At 44.3% G+C, this 25474-nt stretch overlaps 2 protein-coding genes across 2 annotated transcripts in view; one reads left to right on the forward strand and one right to left on the reverse strand.

Annotated features, from left to right (window-relative positions):
• The first annotated feature begins 1177 nt into the window (after positions 1-1177).
• On the forward strand, positions 1178-2306 carry LOC137924643 (uncharacterized). The gene has a single exon (XM_068768063.1). It carries the CDS (start codon positions 1216-1218, stop codon positions 2140-2142), a length of 927 nt encoding a protein of 308 aa, XP_068624164.1. The 5' UTR covers positions 1178-1215; the 3' UTR covers positions 2143-2306.
• Positions 2307-3247: 941 nt separating this feature from the next.
• Positions 3248-25474, reverse strand: part of LOC137924641 (beta-1,3-galactosyltransferase 5-like) — a 28251-nt gene continuing 6024 nt past the window's right edge. Inside the window, exons 2-3 of the mRNA XM_068768061.1 lie at positions 7028-7864; positions 3248-6466 (exon numbers count right to left, since the gene is read on the reverse strand). Coding sequence (XP_068624162.1) covers positions 6170-6466; positions 7028-7843 — 1113 coding nt within the window. The 5' untranslated portion in view covers positions 7844-7864 and the 3' untranslated portion in view covers positions 3248-6169. The remainder of the gene's footprint in view (positions 6467-7027; positions 7865-25474) is intronic.

A 25474-nucleotide genomic window follows, 5' to 3' on the forward strand; every position in this document is an offset into this window, starting at 1 on the left:
GCTTGCGTATGTACGGATAGCATATGAGGATAGTTGTAATGACAGCTTTGTAAAGTGTCACTTTGTTCGTAAGAGACATCGGCTGCGGCAGTCGAGCAATGGGAAGAGCAATCGGTGATAAGGGTCCTCTTGTGCGGCGCGCCTGCGACGCACGCGCTGAAATAAAGTTTACCACGCAGGAAGTCACCGTAGTCTAGCTAGGTCCATGGAATTGGACTGTTCATGAACCTAATGGGTTGGGGAAGATGCAGTTGCGCTTCGAGAAGAACGTTGCTGCACTTTTGGTGGGGTTGATCTCTATTTTTCATTTCTGAAAATAGCATTCGATGACCTTGGCTGCGTTTTAAAACTTTGGCAAATGGCATCGGCAGTAGCGGCGGAAGTGCGGCACGTGGAATGTCGCTAGTATACCAGTCTGAACCTAGCGTGGTAGAGGGGACATACTGCCACGGCGCGGTATCGAAACTTTTTTAAAAAGTATTTGTAGTATACCGCAACACTAATATCTTTGGCCCGGCCGCGAAGTGCTGTTTGTTAGTGAAGTGCATAATGCCTTCACAGCAAGGGCACCGCCTCCGGCCGCAGAGCGCCGTCGCGTGATGAAACGTTCGCTGTTATATCAGCTGCCGCGCGTTATCGCGGCACGTGCCGCCAGAGCCGCATTCGCGACTACGTCTACAAACAAATTATTCTAAAACACCCGCTAAAAGGTCGCGCGCGTGGCCGTCGCGCCAAACGCACTGTGCTTACATTTCCCAGCTTAATCATCTTGTAACCGGCCGTGCGCTGGTTGAATAGCAAAAAGTATGTCCGCAGCCCGGCCCTGCGTTGGGCTCACGCGGCGCTGCCCCCGCTCGTTTACAAACAAACCGCTGCGTCCGGTGCACCCCTCCCCCCTTCCCCGGCAGCACCGCGGCGCGGCGGCGCAGCGCGCGCGCCTCCCGGGCACTCGCAGCGGGACGGCGGCATGCGCCGGACGTTTGGTGCCCAACATCCCAAGATACCCCTGGCCCTTCGAGACGCAGGATTTGTCTACAGTAGAGGAAATTAAAAGCTTCTTGTCACTCACTGATACGATCAGTCGACGGAGACTGCACACTGCGCCCCTGCGGCAGCTCATTTGCGTCACAAAACCATACGTTTGTCGCTCATAAGGAAACAATCGTTATGATCTAAGGCCGTTTGTTCAGGGAGTGAAAGCGACGTGCCCGCGCGATGCGGCTGCTGGTCGCGGCGCTGGTGTGCGCGCTGGCCACTTGCCGAGCCAAGATCATGCGCAACAACGCGCTCATCAACAAGATGATGTCGCAGTTCCAGAAGGACAACAGCAACACCCTCTCCGCGGAGCCGCGGGAACAGCCTCCCGACATTCCCCGCGAGCCGCCCCGCTCCCCACCCCGCGAGCCCCCTTCCGAACCGTTTTCCGCCCCGCCGCCGCAGGGCGATGTGATGTCGCTGATGCAGCACGTGCTCTGCAAGAACTTTCCGTCGGTGCCGTGCGCGGTGATCGCGCAGGACGCCACGTTGCGGCGCCTCATCCAAAAGTCCATTCGCCAGATCAACGCCAAGCAGCTCTCCCTGCAGCGAACCACCCGTCCGTACGAATACAAAACACTCTTCCCGGCAATAAACAGCGAGGACCTGTCGAATTTCCTGCAGGTGCAGAACACTGGATACTTCGAGGATAAGCAGGCGGAGCGCGGACGTGCGCAGCAGCGGGCGAGCGCAGGCGCAAAGAGTGTGAAGAACTCGAAGCTGCAGAGCAATGCGCAACGCACCTCCGTGTACGGGAGGAAGAAATTGCGGAAATTCTACCCGCATAAACTGAAGTACAAGTCACGGCACGCCGAGCCCGCCTTCCACGACTACTCGGACGAGCGCCTGTCGGTGTCGGCAGAGCCGGCGGTGGAGCCGGCGGTCGAGCCGCCCGTGGAGCGGACGGGAGGCGGCCAGTACGCTTACCGGCGCGAGCCCGCGCAGGGCGGCGCCTGGCGCGCGCGACCCGCGGCCCGCCTGCTGGGCTCCCTCACCAAGAGCAAGCGCGAGCAGGGCGCCGGGTCCGCCCAGCGCAGGGACGTGCTGCACTCCGACGTCTACATCAAGAAGAACTATATCCGCAAGAACTCCGAGCTGCTCGACTGAGCGCTCACTACCGCCGCCTGGAACCGCATTTACACAATCAATACAGCCTTATCTATCTCTATCTAGAAAAGTAAAAACGTAAGCTTTATCCTGGGTCACTGGGAAGACCATGTATATGTATGTGCATGTGTACATAATAACTTATTTAAGCTATCTCTGATGGTATCGAAGCCGCAGTCAATAAAGCTTTTTACAAGGAAATAAATGTTTCATTGAACTGATCGAACTAGAAGTCCACACCGTCAGACACAGCATCGCCGCGGGACGCGCAGTGCGATGATGATGCGTTTTTAATTTTGTTAGCGGTAGTCCGACGCTTGGCGGCGTTTTATAAAAAAAATTGATTCCGTTTATACAGAAAAAAACGCGTTGTCAATTTTTTTAATTTATTGTGCTTATTGTGATCAAACAAAGTATTATCATAAATGTATTGTGAGGTCGCAATAAGACTATTGACCTCTTTAAATTGATTTCTCAAAAAGATTTGCGGACCTGAGCCGTACATAGTTCGGATGGTTCTCTTTTGCAAAACAAATATATTTTTAATATTCGCGTATTTACCACAAAACGTCAATCCACAGGACATAATGCAATGGACTACAAATCGGGCAAACTGTTTTTTTTATCTTCACAATCTCTTTTTCTTTCTGTTCTTCACGATCTGTCTTGACATTCAAAATGTCTTCCGTGCATCACCTTCCTTTCCTCGTCTTCGTTCCTAGACCACAGTTTGCTACATTGTCACAGTTTTGACTCGATGTTTCGATTTCTCGAATTTTTATTTATCGTTTTATTTTTGTGCAATTATTGCTATTTAATATATTTTCTTATTAACTCCTATATTGACTATATTTGTGGCTAGCCTAGGATCTTGCTCGATCCTTTTTGACTTTATTTTTTTACTGAGTCTTGTTTTTTTCTATCGTATATTGTACAAATTGTTCGGACAATTCTGTGAACAGAGGGCGACTTCTGTCGTCGCCTATAAGGGAGTCCCACCTCGAGCTCGGAACCAGAGCACAAAACATCGGATGCTACCAGCAATGGATTGACGCCGGCTGCATGACGATCACGCTGTCGGTCGGTTGACACTCGTCACGGGCTGCACTGCAGCGGGGGAAATAAATGAAACAAGCGTGGTGCGGAATAGTGGTAATATTTACAGGTGGCGCGCTCGGCCAGATCTTAACATAAGAGTGTACAGGCGATTACAGGTCAATTCCAGATCTACAACAGCCGTTACTACGCGCTAAAGCGGCTGGCTCGAGGTTCGCTGCCGCACGCACACACGCACTTCCACCGCGCCCAACTGCCTCCGAACACCACGTTCTCACGCTAAATTAAAAACTTCGAAGGGAAACGAATCATATTTAACTTTGCAGTCCTATTTATTCTAACAAGCGCATAACTACTATGGACTTTATCCAGGTCGCGGTGGCAAAAGTTCTCCACGAAGCCTATTCCTGTACTGGACACAGTTATATAGTTCCTGCATAGATTAAACTTGTGCTGTTACATTGTGAGCCACAACACTCTGCACGTTAACGAAGCGAAGTGACTTATCACAATAAAAGCTATTTATTCAGTAACAGCGGCGGGCAGGACTCGAACACGCGACGCGTTTTTATTCTCGCCAACGTCTGACAGCAAGCAGTGCAAACTCAACCCGCACACTGTCGTCCACTATACACATAACTAAGACAACTTGACCAAGTGTAGACCCCTCAGGAAACCCATGGGATCTGGGTTAGATGTCAATGTCGTCAGCTTTACTAACACATGTTCTTCAAAAGGCCAAAACCTTTGAATGTTATCGAGATGAACGCTGCGGTCGTTTCGCAGCCTCCGAATATAAATAACAGGCGCGAATTGAACGACGAATTGTGCGAAGCGCGCTCTCTTCTGTTCACGCTTAGTACTCCAAGAGTTTTGGAATTAAATAAAATGTATCTAATTTAAGTTTTTTGCTTAGGAAACTACTGCAGAGGTTAAACAATTGCTTTTAATCTAATCAACTTTAAATAAAGCAAAAACACGTGTGACAGCTTCACAAACAAATAAATCGTTATTATTACAGCCAGAGTGGATCCACGGTTGGACCTATGCGTCGAACCTCCGAGAGGCAGCAAGCAGGTGGGCGCGTGGATTCGGCAAGAACCCGCTGCGCTTGCGCAACGTTCCCAGCGAGCAGGTGATGGGCAGCGACCCTCGCGCTCTTTGTACTATATATACAGACACGCGCTACAGCGAGCTGCGCACCGGCCGACCGGAAGCTTTGCTGCTACTTTCATATTTTTGTTTTGATATATATTAGCAAGAGCCTGACAAGGCGGCCGCGCTGCTGCTGCGCCGTCGCGGTCAGGTCTCGCCTCGAACATGGAACAACATGAACATGTAATTGTTCAGTCAGCGACGCGGTTAAACATTTATCTATCTTCCTCACAGCAATCTCCAAGGCTGTCGATACATACCTAGCAAGTTATATTATTTTGATATTACACAATCCCGAAGGCGTATCCACATTACACGTTTCACTAAATCCTTCTAAATTAATTCCATTCATTCCAATATCAAGAACGTAAATATTCAAAATATCGTAAATATGTTTGTACTTATTAACTATAGAAATCAATTACACCGCTCGTTACAATTTACAAGCCGGTCAATACACAAATGAATTAGAAAACCAGCTCCAATGAATGCAATTTTCTAGTTTTTTTAATTTCTTTCATATCTATATGATACATACAAAACGATTAGATACAATTTTTTTTAATAAAATATTGATTTGAAACTTCCGATCGGACTCGCCGGTCGCAGCTCGCCCGTCCACGCGTACACTTATACAATTAAAAATAAAAATACGCGTTTGTATAGAGTACAGATAATATCATTTGTTGCTTAACTAAGGTAATGTCACCGCCCACAAGGCAGCGCTCTCCCGGCTCGAGTCAGAACTAAATATACCTTGCTTCATGAGATTCATCCTATCACAACAAACGTCTTACATTACTCACACGTAACACGCTTTGCAAAGACGCCATTTTTAGATTCAAAATTCCATCAAACGAACTGGAAACGCAGCGACTACACTGTCACCCGTTAACCAGGAGAAGCCAACATAGACAACGTGCACGATCACAGAAACTTAGCAATTAGTCATGTCACGTGCGAGGTGGCGCGTGCGAGGTGGCGCGTGCGCAGCACTGACGCAACTGCGCTACCGAACTGCTCTGTGCGCGCCGCCACTTCAGTCAATGACTTAAAAATTATATAAATCTCATTACCAAAAAGTAAATAAATCAGAGTCAAGTGACGCTTGAGTCAAAAAAATTATAATAATAATAAATCCCTCAATAAAGTAGATCTATTTGAGTGGAAAACTTTTCGAACGGGACGACTGCGCGGAATAAATAGTGCGCGCTGACCGCCAGGCGCCGCCCGGCGCGACGGCGCGGCGCGAGCGAACATAACTGGAAGAAACTAAAACCTCGCAAGCGATACGTAATCAGTTGTTCGACAAGTATTAACTAGAATAGAGCATTAACTGGTAGAGCCCGCTCCCACGACGCTCCAGTTCCGAAGGTTTCGTCTGCAAAAATAAATAGTCCTTTCGCGTTAAGATCGCACACCGTCATTGCCTACCCATCTAACCAGATGAGTTACAACCGGCTGATTAGGAACGATGTCCTAATCAGCCGTTATATTGAAAATTATACTTTGGAACGCCTAATTCTGATTCATTTTAACGCGAACGAACTATAGTGGTTTTTGTAGAATTCAGTAAAAATTTGAATTTTTAACGAAAACCAACTACAGTTTTTTTGAAGATTCAGAAAAAAAATGGCGCTGCGTTTAACGCGACCGCACTATAGTAATTAATTGCAAAAATACTGCAGAACTGGAACTGGGAATGACTCTTAGTTGTTCGTAAGTAGAGACGGCCGGTGAAGGCCGCCAGTGGGCTCACCGCCTTCGCTTTGTCAACGCGACCGCGTAACGGCTCCTATTTCCGTTCGCGTTCCCGCTAGCTGGCGCACTTGGTCTTGCCGTCCAGCAGCTTGCGCCAGAGGTCGAACTGCTCGTGGTAGCGCACCATGTGGATTGCGATCCCGCGCTGCACCGCGCACGGGTGCGGCGCCACCTTGCGGTTGTAGAACTCGGGCGAGTGCAGCCGGGCGATTTTTAACCGCGCGGCCAAAACGCCCGTGATGAAGACGTCCTCGAGCCGCAGGTAGCGCTCCCCGCCGGCCGCGTCCAGCAGGATCCTGATGCAGTCGCCCGACACCAGGTACGCCGGCCCCGTCGCGAAGTCCGGGAACACCTGAAGCCAACAAAGTAGTTCCCAATCATTTTGAGCCGAGCAACTCATTGTGATTTTTGACAAGTGATCTACTCTCGGCAGCCTCCAGTAAAATGACCGACGTAGCAACGCGCGCCGAGGCTCACTAGAGAGCTCGGGTCTAGTTGCAAAAAGGCTACGCTAGGCGGCCATGCCATTCCACAGTGTGTGTGAAATACTTGATTTAGTTTCCATTTTTTTAACTAAGAGTAATGAATGTATAATATACGCAAAGTATAAATTTACAATTCTTCATTAATTATAAGTTTACAACCGTTATAATTCCATGACAAAGTTTTAAATAAATACAGGTGAAATAAAAATGTTGGTATTGATACAATTTGAATACCAATATCAGCCGATAGATACCCGCTGCAAGGCTTAGATCACCCACCCCCTTAGGTCGCAATGATGACTGCTTATGCGCCGCCGGCATTCTGCCACTTTGAATATTTGGGCGTCTGTTGGCTGATATATTGCTAATGTCGGTGCCTCGTGAAGTACGAGCAAATAAAAGCTGGCGCTGGTGTAAGCAGCTGTTACCTTTCCGGGAAACTGCAGCGGCGAGACGTAGTACTTGGACTTGGTGGTGCGCTTGGGCAGGGACTTGCGCACCACCTTGCCCCAGATGGAGCGCGTGGCGTTGACGCGCGCCGGCGCCGTCGCGAACTGCAGCAGCCGCGGCACGTTGATGAACATGTCGTCGTCCGTCTTCAGCAGGCGCGGCGCGCGCGGGCAGTACGTGTCCGCCCACTCCAGCATCGACAGCGTTTTCAGCGTCAGGTTGGAGTACGAGTCCACGGAGCGGCCCACGATCAGGTCGCCGTACAGCGCGTCCTCGGCCGCGATGGCGGGCCGCAGCGCCGCCGGCGGCGCGCCCAGCACGAAGCCCAGCGCCACGTCGCTGCGCGCCGCGTAGTGCCCCCACGTGAGACGGACCGCGTCGCGCGCGCTCGCATGCGACGGAGCCGACGTGACGAGCACCAGCAGGCGAAGGCGCGCGCCCAGCGCCGGGCACAGCTCGGGGTGCGGGCGCTCGTGCCCGGCCACGTACAGGTCGCGCGTGAGCACGACCCGCGGGTCGCGCGCAGGCGCTTGCGTGTGCGCGGCGGGCGTGACGGGCGCGCGCGCCGTGCTGTTGGGGGGCAGGCGGGGCGGCTGTGCGGGTTGCGCTGGCTGCGCGGGGTGCGCAGGCGGCGCGGGCGGCGGGGGCGCGCGGGGCGGCGGCGCGGGGCGCGGGCGGCGCGGCGGTGGCGCGGGCGCGTGGCGGGCCAGCAGCAGCAGCAACAGCGCCCCGAGCGCGCCCAGGGCGGCCGCATGCGAGCGCCGCATGCCGCCCGCCGCGCCCACCACACCCATTCTGTATTCTTAGCCCACACTCTGAAATAACACATAACAACAATTAAATTTTCTTTTAAGAAATCTTTAACACAGTTTCATAGGATTCTGGGACCCACTCTGTGGACTGCGACGCCACGGAGCGCCTAAAACTTGGCGACTCTTTACCCGGGGAAATAATTAAAGACTCGGCTCGAACTAAAGTTTACAGCGAAGTCCTCAAAGTTACTGCAATGTGATGTGACCTGAGCTGCTGTCAGAAAAGTACACTAAAGAGAGAGAAAATTGTTGTTTCTTTAAAAATAAAAATTTGTACGACGATATGATTTTGTAATTAATTTATTTAAAAAAACGGCGCTGCCTTGCTCCTGTGACAGCGCGCTGAGGCAATGAGCGAGGTCTCATCGGAATGCTCCGCAAGGGAGTCGCTGCCGACTACTCACAAACAGTATTTACGGGGAATTCGTTGCGTAAGGAGTCATCGCGGTTTACGCAGAACTCGACATCGATTGCGCGCTGCGTGACCGCCCGTGTTTGTCGACGGCATCGGTTTTGCAACGCAGCCGGTATTGTATTAATAAATATTACCTTGCTCGGAAAGGTCGCTGTAACATGGTCATTGCGTAGCTTCAGTCAATTTGTGTGAAACATTTGCATTTGTGTTGCACGCCTAAACGACCAGTGCGACCAGTGCGACCAGTGCAACAAGTGCACTGCATTCACGTACAGCACGGCGTCCGACCCTGACGGTTGTTCATGTCCAAATCTCCGGGACGGTCTAGCATTATATAAAGCTTTTGGCTGACAAATATGTCATCATTTACATCTCTAAGCTGTTACGTTTATTTTCAATCACCCTGTAAAACGTAATCACTCCGAAACATAAACATTTTTTTTGGAATGCTACAGGTCAACAACTTCCACCAGTACAAACTCTGCTCGGACAATAAACAACATTTTTTTTGCATAGGGTGTACCGAGCATTAATTGACAGCAAGTGAGCTGTACTTTTGCCCCTATAAAGCTTTCAAGTCTATAACCAATCATCCTGTATATGAAGGGTATACTTTTATGATCCTTGGACGCTGCTTGAGACGGGCAATGGGCGTCTGTGGGCTTACAGGGTGATGATGGTGGTGATTTATAATGTATTTTGTTATTAATAACATTTTTTGTCATATAACTAACAAAAGTAGGTAATTTTTTTTATCAATGTATGCATATTATACTGTGATCAAAAAGTAAAGTCAATTTAAAAATGTAAATGATTTATTCTTTCACATCAAGTTCATCCCCTTCAAAGTAATATGCGTTCGATAAGCGATCAACTTTGACTAACCAGCGGTTGGAACGATTACTGACAGGCGCTGCCACCTTGTTGACGAAATTATAAATAATTATCCAGAGAAATAAAATCATGCTTTATTTTTGATATTTATAACAATATACATATAAAATACCTTTATTTACGCCAAAATATTTTCTATATTTTTAATTATTTTTACACAACTTTTAAATACGTTTTCAATCACGGCTCGCCTATTATTGCCTAATATTGCTTATTTACAAAAAATGACTGCGACAGCCTCGCAGCCTGGTCACTCGTGCCACAGAGTAATAAACAGATAACTTTGTAACCAGCAGAAGGTTCAAAAGCAAAGGTTCATTCATTTATTTTTTTTACTGCGCCCGGGCCATAGCGTGCAAATGGTAAATAAGAATACGTTTATCACAAGTGATTCTAATTTTGTAATCGCTACTTATTACCAATATTATCTTAACGCTTTTTATTATACCTGCAACACTTGATTTTTGAATAGGCTGTACAATGCAATAACTGACAGCAAATGAGCTATACATTTAGCTATGTAAAGATTTTACATTTATCACCAACCAAGGTGTAGACAGTGAGCACCGCAACCGCCCGGCCGGCGCAATCCAAAGCGCCGAGCACGCGAGTACGCTCCGCGGGAATTCCGCGCACTGCACGCCGCTCCGGTTTATATTTAGGAAACGAGATAATGAATTTTTGCATTACACCGCAGACGCGATACCGAGTTTAAAATAATCTTATTGTGTAACCGGCTCCCCGCGCGATGCTTCGGTTTCTGCAAAATATTAACATTGATGCAGAGGAGAAACCTTGACACTAACGTCTCACGTGCTCATTGCATTTTGTTTTTATACATATGCGGGACAGAAGGCTCTTGGAGTGGCCCTGGCTACTGTTCACCATAGTGAAGGTGGCTGGATCTCGACTATCAAATCATCAATCGTAATGTACAACGGTTACTTATTCGATTTTATTGTAATTTTAATCAAAACCCAGCACGGGGTACTAATTATAATAGGTTAGAGTCCGTATCACTGCGATAACGTCATACCACCACCCTATTCTGTATTTATCACCATCACCATACCAGTCTACAGGCGTCCACTGCGAGGCGTAGGTGTCTCCTCAAATCGGCACAGGCCGGTCGCCTTGCGTTGCCCGCAGCCAACGACTTCCTGCGACCGCTATTTCGTCGGTCTAACTAGTGGCGCGGTGGAGGGGGGGGGGGGGGGGGGCTAGTGCCACGCTGCGACCACTTGCTCATTGTTGACGGCCACTCGAGAACCTTTTGGCCGTCGATTGCTACTTCAGGCGAGCAATTCTTCGAGCTATGTCGGTGTCGAACAGGTCGCCCGCTCTTATATTTAAGTACGACGTTATTTCAATACTCAATGGCAACATCAACAACACCCGCGACTATTTGCAGCAATCAATTACTGCAATCGAGTCATCTCAAACTTATTCAACGCGCTGCCTCGTGTCACATTTTTCCTAATATCAATGTCCTTCAAAACGTTGTTGGACACAATAATATATAAACAAATAAATATCTGAGCAAGCGCGCTGCAACCCGCGCGGCTGAATTAGCAGCAATCACGGGCGCAAATATCAAAATATTCCAAGGACGCGTGGCCTGTTAGTGGCCGCGCGCGCACTTGTTAATTGAAAATTGTGTCCTTATCACTCTCTACGCCCAGTGTCCGTAAAAATAATGTTATCAGCGCAACGTGGCGTTGGGGTCACTACTATTTTTGTATATCGCGGAAAGTCCTGCTTGCATGCAAGTCATTATTTTGAAAATAATATGTATATTTACCACTTAGATTGATGGTTAACTAACATACATTTTGTTAATAAAATCATTGATAAAGTCAAGAATATTTTGGAACCTCCACTATTTTATTCTCCTCATAAGTTATAATAAAAGTTCGTTCGAATGAGCAACCGATGACCCAGTTCTTCGTTATAAGTATTTCGTGCGACGGCTTCGCCCGTGGTCCCTTGTCAGGAGGCCGCTAGCAAATGTTACTCCGTGGGTAATGATATAAAATAAATAACGTAACAACCCTAACCAAAGGAACGACGTAGTCACTGTAAAGGTTTAGAATGAACGCATTTAGCGCTTCGCCTCCCTAAATCTGGTTAAACTGTAAGTACCAACGGGCCAACAGATTTCATCTAAGATAAAAAAAATATATAACATTTAAGAATAATAACTACTCGGCAGCAGAGTCCGGCGCCGCTGAGGTGTCAATTTATTCGTGCTTCGGAAGAGAGTTGTCTAATAATACTGAGGCAACAAATAATAATTGAAATATTCGTCCTGCCTAAGCGGCATGTCCCGTAATGATCAATTAGTTTGTGGTCGCCCGGCAGGAAACTGCACACGCGGCGTAATGAAACATTTATGTTCGCTAATGATTGCGCAGATTCGTCCGTCACGAGTGTACTGTCGCCAAGTGTCCGGCGCCCGGGCTCTGTCGGATGTCGACGCTGTTAGCCATCATCAGAGATGTTACAGCTGAGCAGGTCACAAAACAGAAGCTAAAATTTAAATTTCACCAACTACTTATTCTGCCCATTCTCAAGCCTCACTTGGATGTTGTGCGGCGTGTCCGAGTCCGCGAAGAGTGGCTACTTATGGAACAACATCGGAGACACTGCACCTATTTGACAAAATCGCAGACAAGCACAAATACGCGTTGCACAATTTTAGGATTTTAAAACTACTGCATAGTTAATTCGTAACTGTCTGTGATCGACACATATCAACGTGTGATAACGATACGATACAGAATGAGGTTCGGTACGTTGCACTTTCGGCGCCGATAGATGGCGCTCGCAGTCGATAACCTCGCGCTCGGCTCGTACGGAGGCGGTCCAATCGGGGGACATAAATGTAACAATGAGATTAAATTTAAATAATTATATTGCAGAGAACACGAACCGGCGCAGCGTTGGACAACCTATAGGGTAAAAATCCGATTTTATAAGAGTCGTCGGAGGAGTCTGTATGCCGCTATTAACCGGTAAGATTCTGCGGGGGTAGACCACGTCCTGCATGGGACGTCTTGCGGCTGAAATAATTATTATATTATACCACTACTTAATTAACTAAACACCAGTCCAGGAATGCAGCGCTATCAAATATTGAAGTATCACGTTCGTTGAAGCTATAAAACAGCTATGAAAGTTAGCATATCTAAATATAACAAAATACACCAGTTTGTGGGCATTCGTTCGCTTTTGCTTTTACTTTTTTGTTGAAACCAGTTCGACGTCCGGGACGCGACAGTAAACAAACATATCTTTATTGTCACACGGTCGACCCACTAATTTGAAAACTGGCTTCAGCAAATACATAAATATGCAAATATATGTTCCGTTATCGCAGTGTCTGATGTAACGATCGTAACTGTTGGACCTGGCGATCGACTGGTGGAGCAGGTACTTTCTTAACACAACAGTGAGAAACCTGTGCACGTGTTTTTCCTTTTGGATGGCGAGGAAAATGGAAGCCAAGCTTGATCAAGGCTATTTAAAATTTTTACTCAAAAACAAAGGCGATGATCTCACTGCAGGCGTCCAGATTTGGAGTCGAATAAGGGATAATAAATCAACTCTAAATCGTACCGCGGTCGCGGTGGTCAGTAGTACGGAGCGTTGTTTGCGTGAATGCTACAAATGGGTCCAACACATGGGAATACTTGCGCTATCAATGCCTCGCCTCCCGAAGCTCATGGTGTCGATGGAGCACAGTAGTCATGCTCATGGCTGGTTGTCGCGGGCCCTTTTCACGATCCATTGGGTATTTAATACCAAATTTAGTCTGACGAATTACGCCGGTGCTCATGCCAGAAACAATCTTTCATTTGTAAAGTCGCCGTCATCTATATTAGATACTAAATTTAAAACAATGCTGTAAGATTCAAAGTAACCGGTAAAAAGTTTACACAATTTTAATCACTTTCTATATTTATTTTTAAATAACTCTGTCGATTTGTCTGCATTTCGTAGTGCAGGGCAAGAAATAAAATCACTTTCGTCGCAAGATGTCCTAACAATACCACTTGTATTGTATGCTGGGCGTGTCAAAACTAATTTTGAATTCATTCGATGTCATCCTTGCGGGCAGCGAGACAAAATTTAATTGTTAAGATCCGGTAAACTAAGGTAACTAAGTATTCCGTCATATAACACGTAATTTTCCTTACGCAATGAGCCAACAGTTCACACCAGAATAGGACACTCGACACCGGCACGACTTCCCAATCAACCTTAGCTACGAATTAACCGTAGACTCACGTTTTCGCATTGAGCCGCCCGCCTTGAGCCGACGCGAGCTGTTCATCTCCGCTACTTCAAGTACGTCTTCTGTGTGCTTACATCAGCAATCAGCGCGAGACACGATTGTGTTCCGGTAAAGTCCGCCGGATTGACCTTGCAGCACAGATTGTTACTCCGATAAAAAAATATGTGACTGTAGAGTCGAGGCACTCGAGGGAGCTCCCCCTTCAGTCTGTAAAAACATCTTATAATTCGGAATAATTAAAAAAGAAACAATTCTTTTTTAAATGTTAAACTGTTTTTCGTAATTTTATTCCTTATTTTTTTTTAAATTCTATTATTATTTCCGGTTATGACGCCAGTTTATCATATTATTTAAATTTCTCTCATATCGATATTACGTATTTCATTATTATGGTGAAATTTAAATAAAAAGATGAAATTGTTACCGCATCCACATAGACCAGCTACGTATGATTTTCTATATCACGGAAGAAATCCATTCCATATACTGTTGCGTCGTATTTTAAAACTTGCCATTCTATAAAAAATAGTGAGATGTGCTCGATCGGTATGACCAACATAGGCCGCAAATTATATTCGGTTAACATATTGTTGTGCAACCAAATCCCGTGCAGATATATAACAGGCAGTCTTATTACCGGCAGACACAAGCTTCAGACATTCGTACCTTTGACATATCCACAGCGAGTGTTTCCAATTACAATATTATCACCAAAGTCATTGTTCACACGAGACAATGGCCGGCCCGATACACGCGACACAATAAATGTTCAACGCTCATGCAAAATAATCGCACAGCGAAATTTAAATTAATTATCAAAGTTTTAATACACGATTCAGCACAAGGGCTCACTGTCTGCCCGAGAAAATACGTAATAACACTATGTCATAACCTAAGAAACTTAACTTAATTATATATATATACACAGCAGATTACTAATAACAAGAAACTCTATTAAGTTTGTTGTGGGCTTTTCTTAAACCGTGGCGCGTATAGAACCTTTGGAACTTTAAGTTGAAGAAAGTCATTGCGGGAACTCAATTAGATTTAAATATACAAGTGACCACTAAACATGACCACAAACTGGTAAAAAAATGAAATCTAGCAAACACATAAAAGTATACGGGCTGGTCGGTTATATGTGTAAATGCTTTATGCAAGTAAATTTCGTTCGCTGTCAATTATTGTGCGGTAAACTCTGTCCGAAAAGCAATGGCTTCATAAATAATAAATATCGTAATGATAATACAGTACAAAAGTCGTTACCAAAGTTCAGATTATTACATATTGAAATTAAATATTTATTGCTAGCTGTCCCTACAGACTTTGTTTAGCCAGATTTGATTGTCATGTTACATTCTAATAAAAAAAAAACATAAATTATATATAACATATTTTAGAGTGACCACTTTATATAGCGTGAATGGAAATAGATGTGAAAACTTTAAAGCTTTTACATCTATAACCAATCAGTTACACGTTTAAAATACTAGATGGCGCTGCCAACAATTACAAACAAAAACAATCTGCCACGAGATTAACCCGGGAAACACTTCGGCACCGAGGCGACCGGCGCGCATTATTTGCAAACATCGCCTGTGCGCGACGAGCATGTGCATTAGATTAATTAATTAGACCGCGGCACGCACACAGCGACACGCAGTGGCCTCGTGTGTGTAGAGGAAGCAACGCACGCCAACAATTAAAACCACCGCCGCCCAGAGCAACCTGGAATGCATTTTTTACATGCGACACTTCACGCTCCAGATCAAAGGTGAGCGATGAATACCACAAAATGCACTACTTATCTTACTATTTACTGACAATTAAAGAAGAATGCGTTTACATGCATCTCAAGTTTGCACGGTGCAAACGCGTTCTTTTCACTTATATTGATCGTTGCCTTGTGGCGTGGCGGTGTTTTTCTCTATGTGAATGTAGAACAACGATGTGAGTACATCGAAAGGCTCAACAAGAAAATTGTGAAAGCATTTTACGAAAAAGTTATAAAATATAAAGTAAGATATTACTAGGAAAGCCTTTAATACTAGTTGATTCATTCAGGTTAGCCGATGGACGTTCACTGCAATGTACAAGCCTCCCTAAACATCGCCACGACGACCGGCCCCGCGCTGCCCGGCCAGGAATCATTGTTTTCGGTTCACCGAGTGGCTGGCGGTCGCAGCTCGAGAATCTTTCACCACAACGAGCGATGCGCCAATGCCACTTCATTAGAGCAATTCTTCGCGCTCCATCGTTGACCGTGTTGCTTCTGCGGATCTCTTCATCTCTGATTCGGTCTCGCAGCGAAACTCCGAGCATTGCCCTCTATTGTTCTCTAAAAGACTTTGGACGTTCTTCTAAGGCCATTCGCAGGCGACCACGTCTCAGATCAGTCCATTCTTACCGCTCACATATTGATCAAAGATGTTCGTATTCAAACAATGCGGTATTTAAAAAAGTAGCCGCATGTAAACGCGCCTTAACATTTCATTACTCTTTTTGGTGGCCACTGATTACATTTTTTTCACTAAGTTTATTGCACGACTACTGCTGCATAGCGGAAGTAGCTATATATTAGACCTTTTCCTACTTAGGATGGACTTCCGCAAAATAACGCCTGAATTTTGAAAATATCTATGTTTAAATATGTATTGGTAATTAAAGTGTACTCTGTGTAGCGTGTATTTAAAAGTAAAAATAACTTAAAACTGATAAAAATAAATGAGGTTTGTGTGAGTGTAACTATTTTAAGGTTTGCAGTTCGAACAACGGTTAACGGCTAGTTTTCAGTAAAAGGTCAGCGCGGTGCGGCGCGGTGTGCGACCAGTTAATTGCGGCCTTCGTCTTTACTCTAAAACTAGTTTTTATCATAAAATCAACCCAATTCATACATTTAATGTCTTTATATATTAATAAAACAAATTAAAACCATTAAATCTTTTGAATGCGGACGTAAAAAACGAGAATTGAATATTGAACCTGCCTAATAAGATACATCAAACTCCACCTTGAGGTCACCCAGAGAGCAACGAGGTCAGCTATGCTGAGGGATTTCGCTGCGAGATCGAATAGGAAATGAGGAGATCTGCAGAAGAACCAAGGTCTACGATGGAGCGCGAAGCATTGTCCGTCTGAAGTGATGATGGGATACGTCGCTTGTGCACCCGATGCCCGCTGGTGACAAAAGGTTTTTGAATGGCAACAACGAGTCGTTAGAAGCGGCGCGGGTAGCGCCTCCACTGGGCGGACCGATGACATAGGTCGGGGAAAGCTGTTACATGCAGGCTGCGCAGGACCGGTCTTCGTGGCGATCTTTTGGGGGCGGCCTATGCCTAACAGTGGCCGCCTATCGGCTGGTAAGATGATATTGCATTAGATATCTCATCCCGGCGCAACGTGCGTGTGACGTTACTTATCAATGCAATCTTGGGCATGAAGGTCGTTGCAGGCCCTTCTCATTCTCCTCTTTCGTCTCTTTCTGGGACACAGCCTAGTAACATTCGTAGGAGCAATTAGCCGAAGGACTTCGTTTGATCCGTCCATCGCGAATCTGAGCGATCTCTGGATCTTGCATTATTCATTCAGCCCCGGACAGCAAGTCTTCACATAACATCGTATTTTTGCATCGTGTTTTTTGATCTTCATAAAATTAGCAAGTCTTTTGTTGGCAATCGTATACGGTACCAAAATACACACCCGTGTAATGTACCTAAATTTAATGAATTTAAAATGTTCATTGAACAAAAACATGCAACACAATTCTATGACGATAATAAAGCTTGAAAATGAATTGCTCTATAAAACTGCATTAAGGATATTATAAAAGTGGTCACAAAAATTCCCCAGTTTTTTTATGGGCCCTTCACAGATTAAGGTTTGGAACCATCGCAGCCTTAAATTTACGGATGCCAATCACAATGCGCTCTTGGCACTCGGTTGATCATTATCAATGGTCTCATGTGTATAATATTATTAACAAATTAACAGTACGACCCAAGCCCGCGTTATGCGCAACCTTTTTATCTAACACCACATTTCTAAGGATCCAACATTTATTTCATAGAAATAAACAAAAACATTTGGCTCAATAACCTGAGTGGATACGTACGGAGATGGGATAAAAAAAAAGTTAAAATTCTCCGCGAGGCGTACGCAAGTGGAATGCGGCCGGCCCACTGAGCAGGAAATAGTTTTGAATTTTTGAGCGCCAACGCTCATCGAGACATTCGGGCAGCCACTGGTTAAGATATAGCTTACTATTATAAAGGCTGATATGATGACGATGAACAGAAAGGGACGTTACTTTTGATTAATTATAACGTAAAGGTTTCCACACGTGACCTTGTCTAAAGTTCGCCCAGCAGCAAAGCTAAATCTTGCGAGGCCGAAGTACAAACTGATCAGATGTACTGAGTTATACTCAACCGCACTCAACGCACTCGGGAGCAGCGACTAATAAATACAAAGCATCGTCCGGCGGCTGCACCGCTCAGGTTCGTCGACGCGCTAACAAAAACGAGCGGCCGCCACTTCAACCCACTCTGTATGCGCGGCGCGCCGGCGGACGACAGCTGAACGCGCGGGCTCAATGCGGACCGAATGGAAACGGTACATTCTGTACAAACAAATACATAAATTTATCTTCTTTGTTTCATTTCAGTTTTGGTTACAAGTAACATTATACATTTCACAGATCGCTTACAGTGATTGGTACTGTTTGTTCATTCATACTCTGTGTTTGGCACTAATCGGTGTAACATAACTCTTGAAGATGCCCAGTGGAGGGGTGAAACACGTGTTGAGTGATTTGGCGGTGGCGGTTGTGTGATTCGCATTGTTTGCCGCATACGCATTTATCAGCGGGCTGGCGGGCGGTGCACTTTGTTGCACGACTACCACTGCATGTGCGGAAGTGGCTAAATATTAGTCCTTTTCTTACGGATTTCCGCGAGGTAACGCCTGATTCCATTAAAAATGTTTGCTCATTATCCTCACTGCAGGGCATGGGCCTCAAAGAGCGCCGCGACGACCGCGGCCGCGCATCAGCGACTGCATCACCTGCCGGGAGCCAACCCGGCCCGCATCCACCGGCTCGTGGTCGCCACTCGAGAATATTTCGGCTCAAACGATAACGTTATGATAAGAAAAACATCACTTATTTTCAGTTAAAGGCATTGACAGATACTGACTATTTTATTTAAAAATCAGGTCACTGTCGTATGTGTTGTGCGGTTCGTTTGTAAAAGTGTGTCTTCTTCCCAGCTGCCACTTCGCCCGACGGAGTCGACGACAAGCTCTTTCTATGCTTGCCTATCCGTTGTTTTCTCCGCGACAGTGACAGTGTAGAGTTCCGTTACTGATTTACCTTGATCAGGTCGAAGGGTACGTGATCGTACTACGTATTTTGACAGCAAAGCAGGTGTTACTCGAGATAATATGCAAGTGAATTGTAAATAGAGTGAAAGGCATCACACTTTTAGCATAATAATATTTAACTTTTTAATTATATTTTATTTAAAAATATGTGACCTTGACTTTCATTAATTTTTGTATGTACTATGAATCGATTTCGTCTTGACGTGAGTTTACGTAACCGCGTGTATGTTAAGTTATAAATACGCGCCGCACAGCGGTGCCGCGGCCGCGGAATGCCGTCCAGGTGAGAAGCTCCCGGGTCCAGCCGCCTGCGCGCGCGCACTCGTGTTCCGGTTTGAAGGTCGCCGCGGCGAGTGCTAATCATACCACTGACTGAAGTCATACAAATGGCAATGTCCTTGTGCCTCGGCATTTTTACATACATGTTACTGTACACAACTATTATTGTCAAATTCACGCGGTCACTACAGACTTGTACAATCAAATTTCAAGACAGCGAGCCTTCGTTTGTATAAAGACTTAACCAGATATCATTAATAAATAATGAACTCAACTAAATTGTGGTGTTGTAAGAGCTCTCATCTCTATCCGACATTCTCTGCATCACGTACGTGTTGTTCCGAGATATACTTTCAACAACGTGATCTTATATGTGTATACAGTCAAAAATGCTAACTCTGTGCAACTATTTCTAGCAATTGCAACAAGTAATCTGATGTACAGGATGTTTGAAATAAGCGCAGAAGCTTAAAAGAGGCGAATATAGCTAATTTGATGTATGATACGCTTTATCCTAAAATCAATGATTTCAGAAATAATAAATAACGTAATAATAATATAGTAATAAAAAGCCTTTTCGAAATTCGAATTTTTGATTCTGTACTACCACAAGGTATTGGATTGTCGCATTCTAACAGAAAAATAAAATAAAGTCACACACTTTAAAGTGATCTCTATATACGAGGTGATAGGACATAGGTGTCAAAGCCTTAAAACTTTTTGTTGACAAATGTGCGCCGATGAAGGCGTTGGGATGAAAAAAACATTGAAGTTTGTCCCGCACTGGACACACGTAATGGCAAATAGATTCTGTCTTCTCTCTGAGCGAAGGCGCGTACTGTGGAAACGTTACAGGGAGAACCTAGTTTGTACACGATCTATTAAATAAATAAGCACACCTCAACAAGAGTCTTTACGTAACTTATTTAATTGCACAGAGGCAAACACATGGATTATAATCTCGGCAGGAAACATTGAGCAACGATGACGTCACACGCACTGACCAGCCCCGCGTCGTCGTCGGTTTAAAATTCTGCCGGATGGGTATTCCCCGGATTAGATTTTCCGCTATTTTACGCATCAATGAACGCCTCGTTTATTCTTTTGCTTCAAACCCGATGACAGCGAGCAATAATGTATCAGAAACACCCAACGTACCTTTACGAAACATGCAACTTCAATTTTGCTCATTAGTTAACGCAACTTTAGATTTTCTCAGTTACTGCTGCTATAGATTTTACCCTTATAGTATACCGAAACTGCTGTACCACGCCATGGGAATGAAGGCGGCGAGACGGAAGGGGAGGGGAGTAATATTAGCCGTTCCGACAATCCGATGTCAACGCTCGCGACAGCGACGCTCATGCTGTTTATCCTTTGGTTATATTTTGCTGCGCCCTTCTAAGGCGTGGTACAACTTTTTCAATATCACCCTAACACAACTTCGTCTCGTGTACTAGAATATACGGATATAAGACATGGAAGGTAACGAAAGAATTGACGTGACGACGACCTGGAAAGGTGATACGAATACACGATCGAAATATCGATAGATCGAATAGATCCGCCAGCTCCGAATTGGAACTGTCCATGCGAAAGTACCTTGTCACTTGACACTTGTACACCAAAACGATACATGGTTTGGTTCCTTCAACCGTAAACATTGCCGTTGCAAGCAAATCTAGCACCGCATACTGGCCAAAGTGAAACCACACGCGTCCAACTATTCAACATGTCTATTCATACTATATTTAACATTATTTACAAAACTACATGCATTTATTTGTTGAGTATTCGCGCGACGCGTCAGTTTCCACACGAAGCCCTTTTTATTTAACGAACATTTAAAAAAATTTCTACAATTGCGCTGTAATGCCATCATCATTTTTTATACTTAACGCTGTCCGCCGGTCCAAAGTATTATTCCCATTAATTAAACTTGAAACAAAATTTTATTTTATTTTATAACAGCCATACAAAGGGCCTTGCGTGTCAATTTTTTTTTATACACAGAATGCCCATTTGCCTCACATTTGTGGGGACGCAACGCTGACGATGATGAGTCCGGATCCATATCAGTCTTAGCATCTAAACTCGCGTACTCCCTGGAGTGGAGGACTTCGATCCCCGTGCGCGTCGTGCCGGGGCTCGACCGGTTGTATACTTTTTGACAGTGGACGCGGCGAGTCACCGCGAGCCCGCATGCACTTCGAATAAGTAATTCTTGAAATAAACTAAAGCCAATAAGTCGATTCATAACACTTCCGCGCGGGCTCCGAGAGCAACGTCTGAGCTTTTTTACGTCGGCGAGCTGCTCCGGCGCAGGGTCAAGGCCCTCGGCCTATGGGCTTCGGTAAGTGGGAGACGATCGCGACAAACGCAACTATCTCCCTTTATCGTATGCGATGGATGGATGTGGGAGAGGGACAGATACAAACAGAAATGTATTAGAAATGCGTATAGTGTTTTGGCGCGTTTTGCATGTGCTCGCCGGCTGCGCGGTCAGCGCACTCGTCGCCCGCGGACCGGAGTTCGAGTCCGAACTGCAGCCGCGCGCCGGGATCGTGTCCGGTGGCCGAGGCGACCGCAAGACGCGAAACTTTTTCTAAACGTTGCTACTTCAAGTCGGTAAAAAAAAAATCTTAGTCATTAGATCAAACCCATTACGTACTCACTGTACATGAGACTGCGCTACATTTTTAAACACTTGCAAGTGTATACTTGCCTAACCGCTTCATTTTAATGTTTGCTAACAAATATAACATTCCTTTGATATAGACATTGCCATGGCTATTGTAAAGGTTACTTATAAAATCTATTTGACCTCCTTTTTGATACACGCTCCGCGGGGCGGCCGTGGTGGTCATGTACTGTTTGGTACTGGTGTGACTTGCGACACTTTTCCATTTCTTCTCGTGGCACGGTATAAGATAAAAACCCCATGCTGTGAAATTGTAGTATGTATCGGGCATGACCGACTATTTAGCTGTAGAGCTTTTTGAATAGAATGAAAAACTCTTTGGCGAAGTCGCCGATACACCAACGAATAAAATGATTCCCCGATTGAAACGATTCCAAAATCAAATAAAAAGCCATCACGCAGGTACGTACCGCTATGTAACCGGCGCAATACGTTACCTGTCGCTGGGGTTCAGGCTCGAGTCCAAATACTTTCCAATAATTTTTTTCCTTCACTTAGCGATAATATAAAAGCCACCCCTTGTTATTTAACAAGCCCTCGCCCTTCGACGCAGCCCCATCCTTGTCACACGCAAGCCGAGTGCGCGTGCTTGTAAGCGATATCTCCGTAACACGAGACCCATAAGATGAAGCGAGGAATTTGTATAAGGATATTCTGTTGCTTATTGCTCTGTTTACTAATATGGGAAGGCACTTTTCTATACCTCGTATCAGCTAATTCAAAATATTTTTATTCAAGTAGTCATTTACATGCGCTTTTGAATCTTCGATAATTTTAATTTTATAGCAATAGTAAGCTACCAGCGGCTTGGCACGCTGATCTGTTGAGAAGAGTCGGCCAAAAACGCAACGGTTGCATTTTTTAAATTAAACATAATATTGTTCGATGCGCACATTACAATATCAATCATGTCGATGAGTCAACAAACCAAGATCCACGCGTTTTGATAAACTAAAAACTATTGAATGCTTATTTAATAATACACTATTAATTTTAGACTTTTTATTATACATGCGTACACTCAGACCCATGAAAGAATATAACTTTATGAAGGTAAAATTCAGGCATTCCAAATTAAATTTTATTTCTTGTACTTATAACGTGCCTGTCAGTATTTTCACATAAGATTTTGAATGAAAGCGAACAAGTAATACGTTATTAAAATGTAATGAAATGATCAATTGTCCATAAAGATAAGTAGTTAAGATATTAAATTTTTGATCTGATTGGTTTCCAAAAATTATTTAACAGTTGTCTTTAAAGCGCCCACGGGTTCCGATGGGAAATCCACGAGCTGCACCGACGACGTGAAGCGTGCTTTATCTCACGCACGCGAAGGTCGGCGCTCGGCACAGCACTAGCGTTTTGTTACAAAGTTTGATGCGTGGAAACATTCGCGTTACATATATATTTTAACAAAAAGGGATTTCCAAATGTCATTTTAAACAATCACACGTAAGCATGCAACAAAGTACACAGCCCGCCAGCCCGCTGATAAATGCGTATGCGGCAAACAATGCGAATTACACAACTACCACCGTTAAGTCACTCAACACGTGTTTCACCCCTCCACGGGGCATCTTCAGGAACTATGTTACACCGATTAGTGCCAAACACAGAGGACTCTGTGACTTCCGCAAAATAACGCCTGATTCCATTAAATAAATAATCACTAAGCAACTATCTTTCTTCATATGCTTATTTCGCTCTTAATTTCTATTAATAATTCTTCAAGAGGAAACACTCTCTCTATGTATTCTAAGATATAACTATAGCGTCAAGGTTCTACACTTGACAATGTCAAATAGTTCACGGCACCAATAGCCATGCAGGCCATTTTTAGGTCCGATCAAAATTTTAAGATAATTATGCAGCACAAAATGTTTTAGTTGTGTAAGTTCACATTTACTGATAATACTGGCAGCTTGTTGTGAAGCTGTATCACTTGTCGCACAGTTTGGATGTTAGCATCATCGTCCCTCACGTGGATCATCACCGAGATCAGTACAAACACGTTTAAACTCGTCAGTCCAGTTGGAAAAAGTAACACGAAATCCAACTCGCATCACTTTTGTGAAGTCCCAGTTTCATCACCAGAAGTAAACCGAAATCTATTAAAATTTCTTGCCGGTTAAACAGCAACGAAAATTGGTGTTAAATGCACAACGATGCTAAAACATAATTACACCTATCCCCCGATTTACACGGTAGATACGTTCCTGAGAAAAACGTGTAAATCGAAAATTAAAAATTTAAATTCAAAACCGTGTAAATCGAAAATCTTGCAGAAAATGCTAATAAATGAAATGCTATTTTTGCTATTTAACAGTTGTGATTTTTTTCAATATTTTTAGGTGTACACAGAAATAAAAATAAAATGCATTGACAAGTCAAAATATTTAATATATTGCGGAAACACTGTTTTTTTATTTATAATAATCTAAATTATGTACTCAATTTAAATTTACGAATACGGAAAATTAAAAAATCTTTTTAAAACTGTGAAACTTTTATTCAAATACAATTTTCCGTAGATAAAAAAAAATTATGCGAAGAAATACACACAGTGTGCGTGTGCAGTAAATAAGCACATAAGCTCGGGATTCCCCGTGAAATGTGTAAACAGCACACGTGTTCAATCACAGTACCGTTTAGTAGAATGCGATAAAAACAAAAAAAAAACTTATTTGGAAAACCGTGTAAAAGCGAAAACGTGTAAAACAAGTACCGTGTAAATCGGGGGATAGGTGTATTTAATTGCCGCCAATTTTTAATAATTTCTAACAGAATGTACCACGTGTGTAGCAATTGGCATTGTTCTATTTTCGAATTTGATTTTTTTTTTTTAATTTACTTTTAAAATGCACAATAAAACTTTCAATGTCCTCAAAGGTTATTATGTAGATTATTTTTTAATTTATTATAATTTAGACTAACGACGTCAGGTTCGGGGGTTTAACGTGCATACGTTCAAGTCTTCAAGTTTAAGTTTAGAATTTCAAGTTTTAGTTTTCTGTGTGGAAAACTCGTTCGGACGGAGCTTTAGACGAGAGGCGTCGGTCAACAAGTGACAGACGTCGAGAATCAGTCGTCATGCATATGGCGACTGAAGCCAGAAGGCAGGCGTCAGGTGCTTGGCATCGAGAAGTGTCGTATTTCAGAGACGGACGTTAGTAAAGCTGCGGCGACCTCGCTAACAAATTCGTACAATAACAGCGGGACGCTTCGGTCGGACATATCACTTGCCGCCGGACGAAGGCTGCCACGGTGCTCGGCAGCAGGCGCGCAGCATTGCAAACGTTTCTCTTCGATACGGAACAGCGATGCGGAACAAATAAACATTTACGTCGTATGAAAACAAACATGGCTCGATCAAGTCATACAATCTAAAACGCAATAAGGCCTTGAAAATATTTCTCACATACTTTACATACTATTGGCCAAACACAAATACCTATAATAATATATTTTATATTCATATGGTGTACAGGATGATTGGTTATAGATATAAAATATTTAGGTTTTTTTATGACAAATGAGCCATACATTCACTCTTACAGCTATAAGCAATAATACAGTATAATGCAGGCTGCGTTACTGTTCGATACGGAAAAGATATGTGGAAAGAAATATATATAATACATGTAC

The sequence above is a fragment of the Battus philenor genome, unplaced genomic scaffold (assembly GCF_028537555.1).
Source record: "Battus philenor isolate CCGP_79_NKW_IND1 unplaced genomic scaffold, ilBatPhil1.0.hap1 SCAF_24, whole genome shotgun sequence".
Lineage (NCBI taxonomy): Eukaryota > Metazoa > Arthropoda > Insecta > Lepidoptera > Papilionidae > Battus > Battus philenor.

Excerpts from the sequence above, each read along its gene's own strand:
- LOC137924643 (XM_068768063.1), top strand. The coding sequence starts at position 1,216 with ATGCGGCTGCTGGTCGCGGCGCTGGTGTGCGCGCTGGCCACTTGCCGA.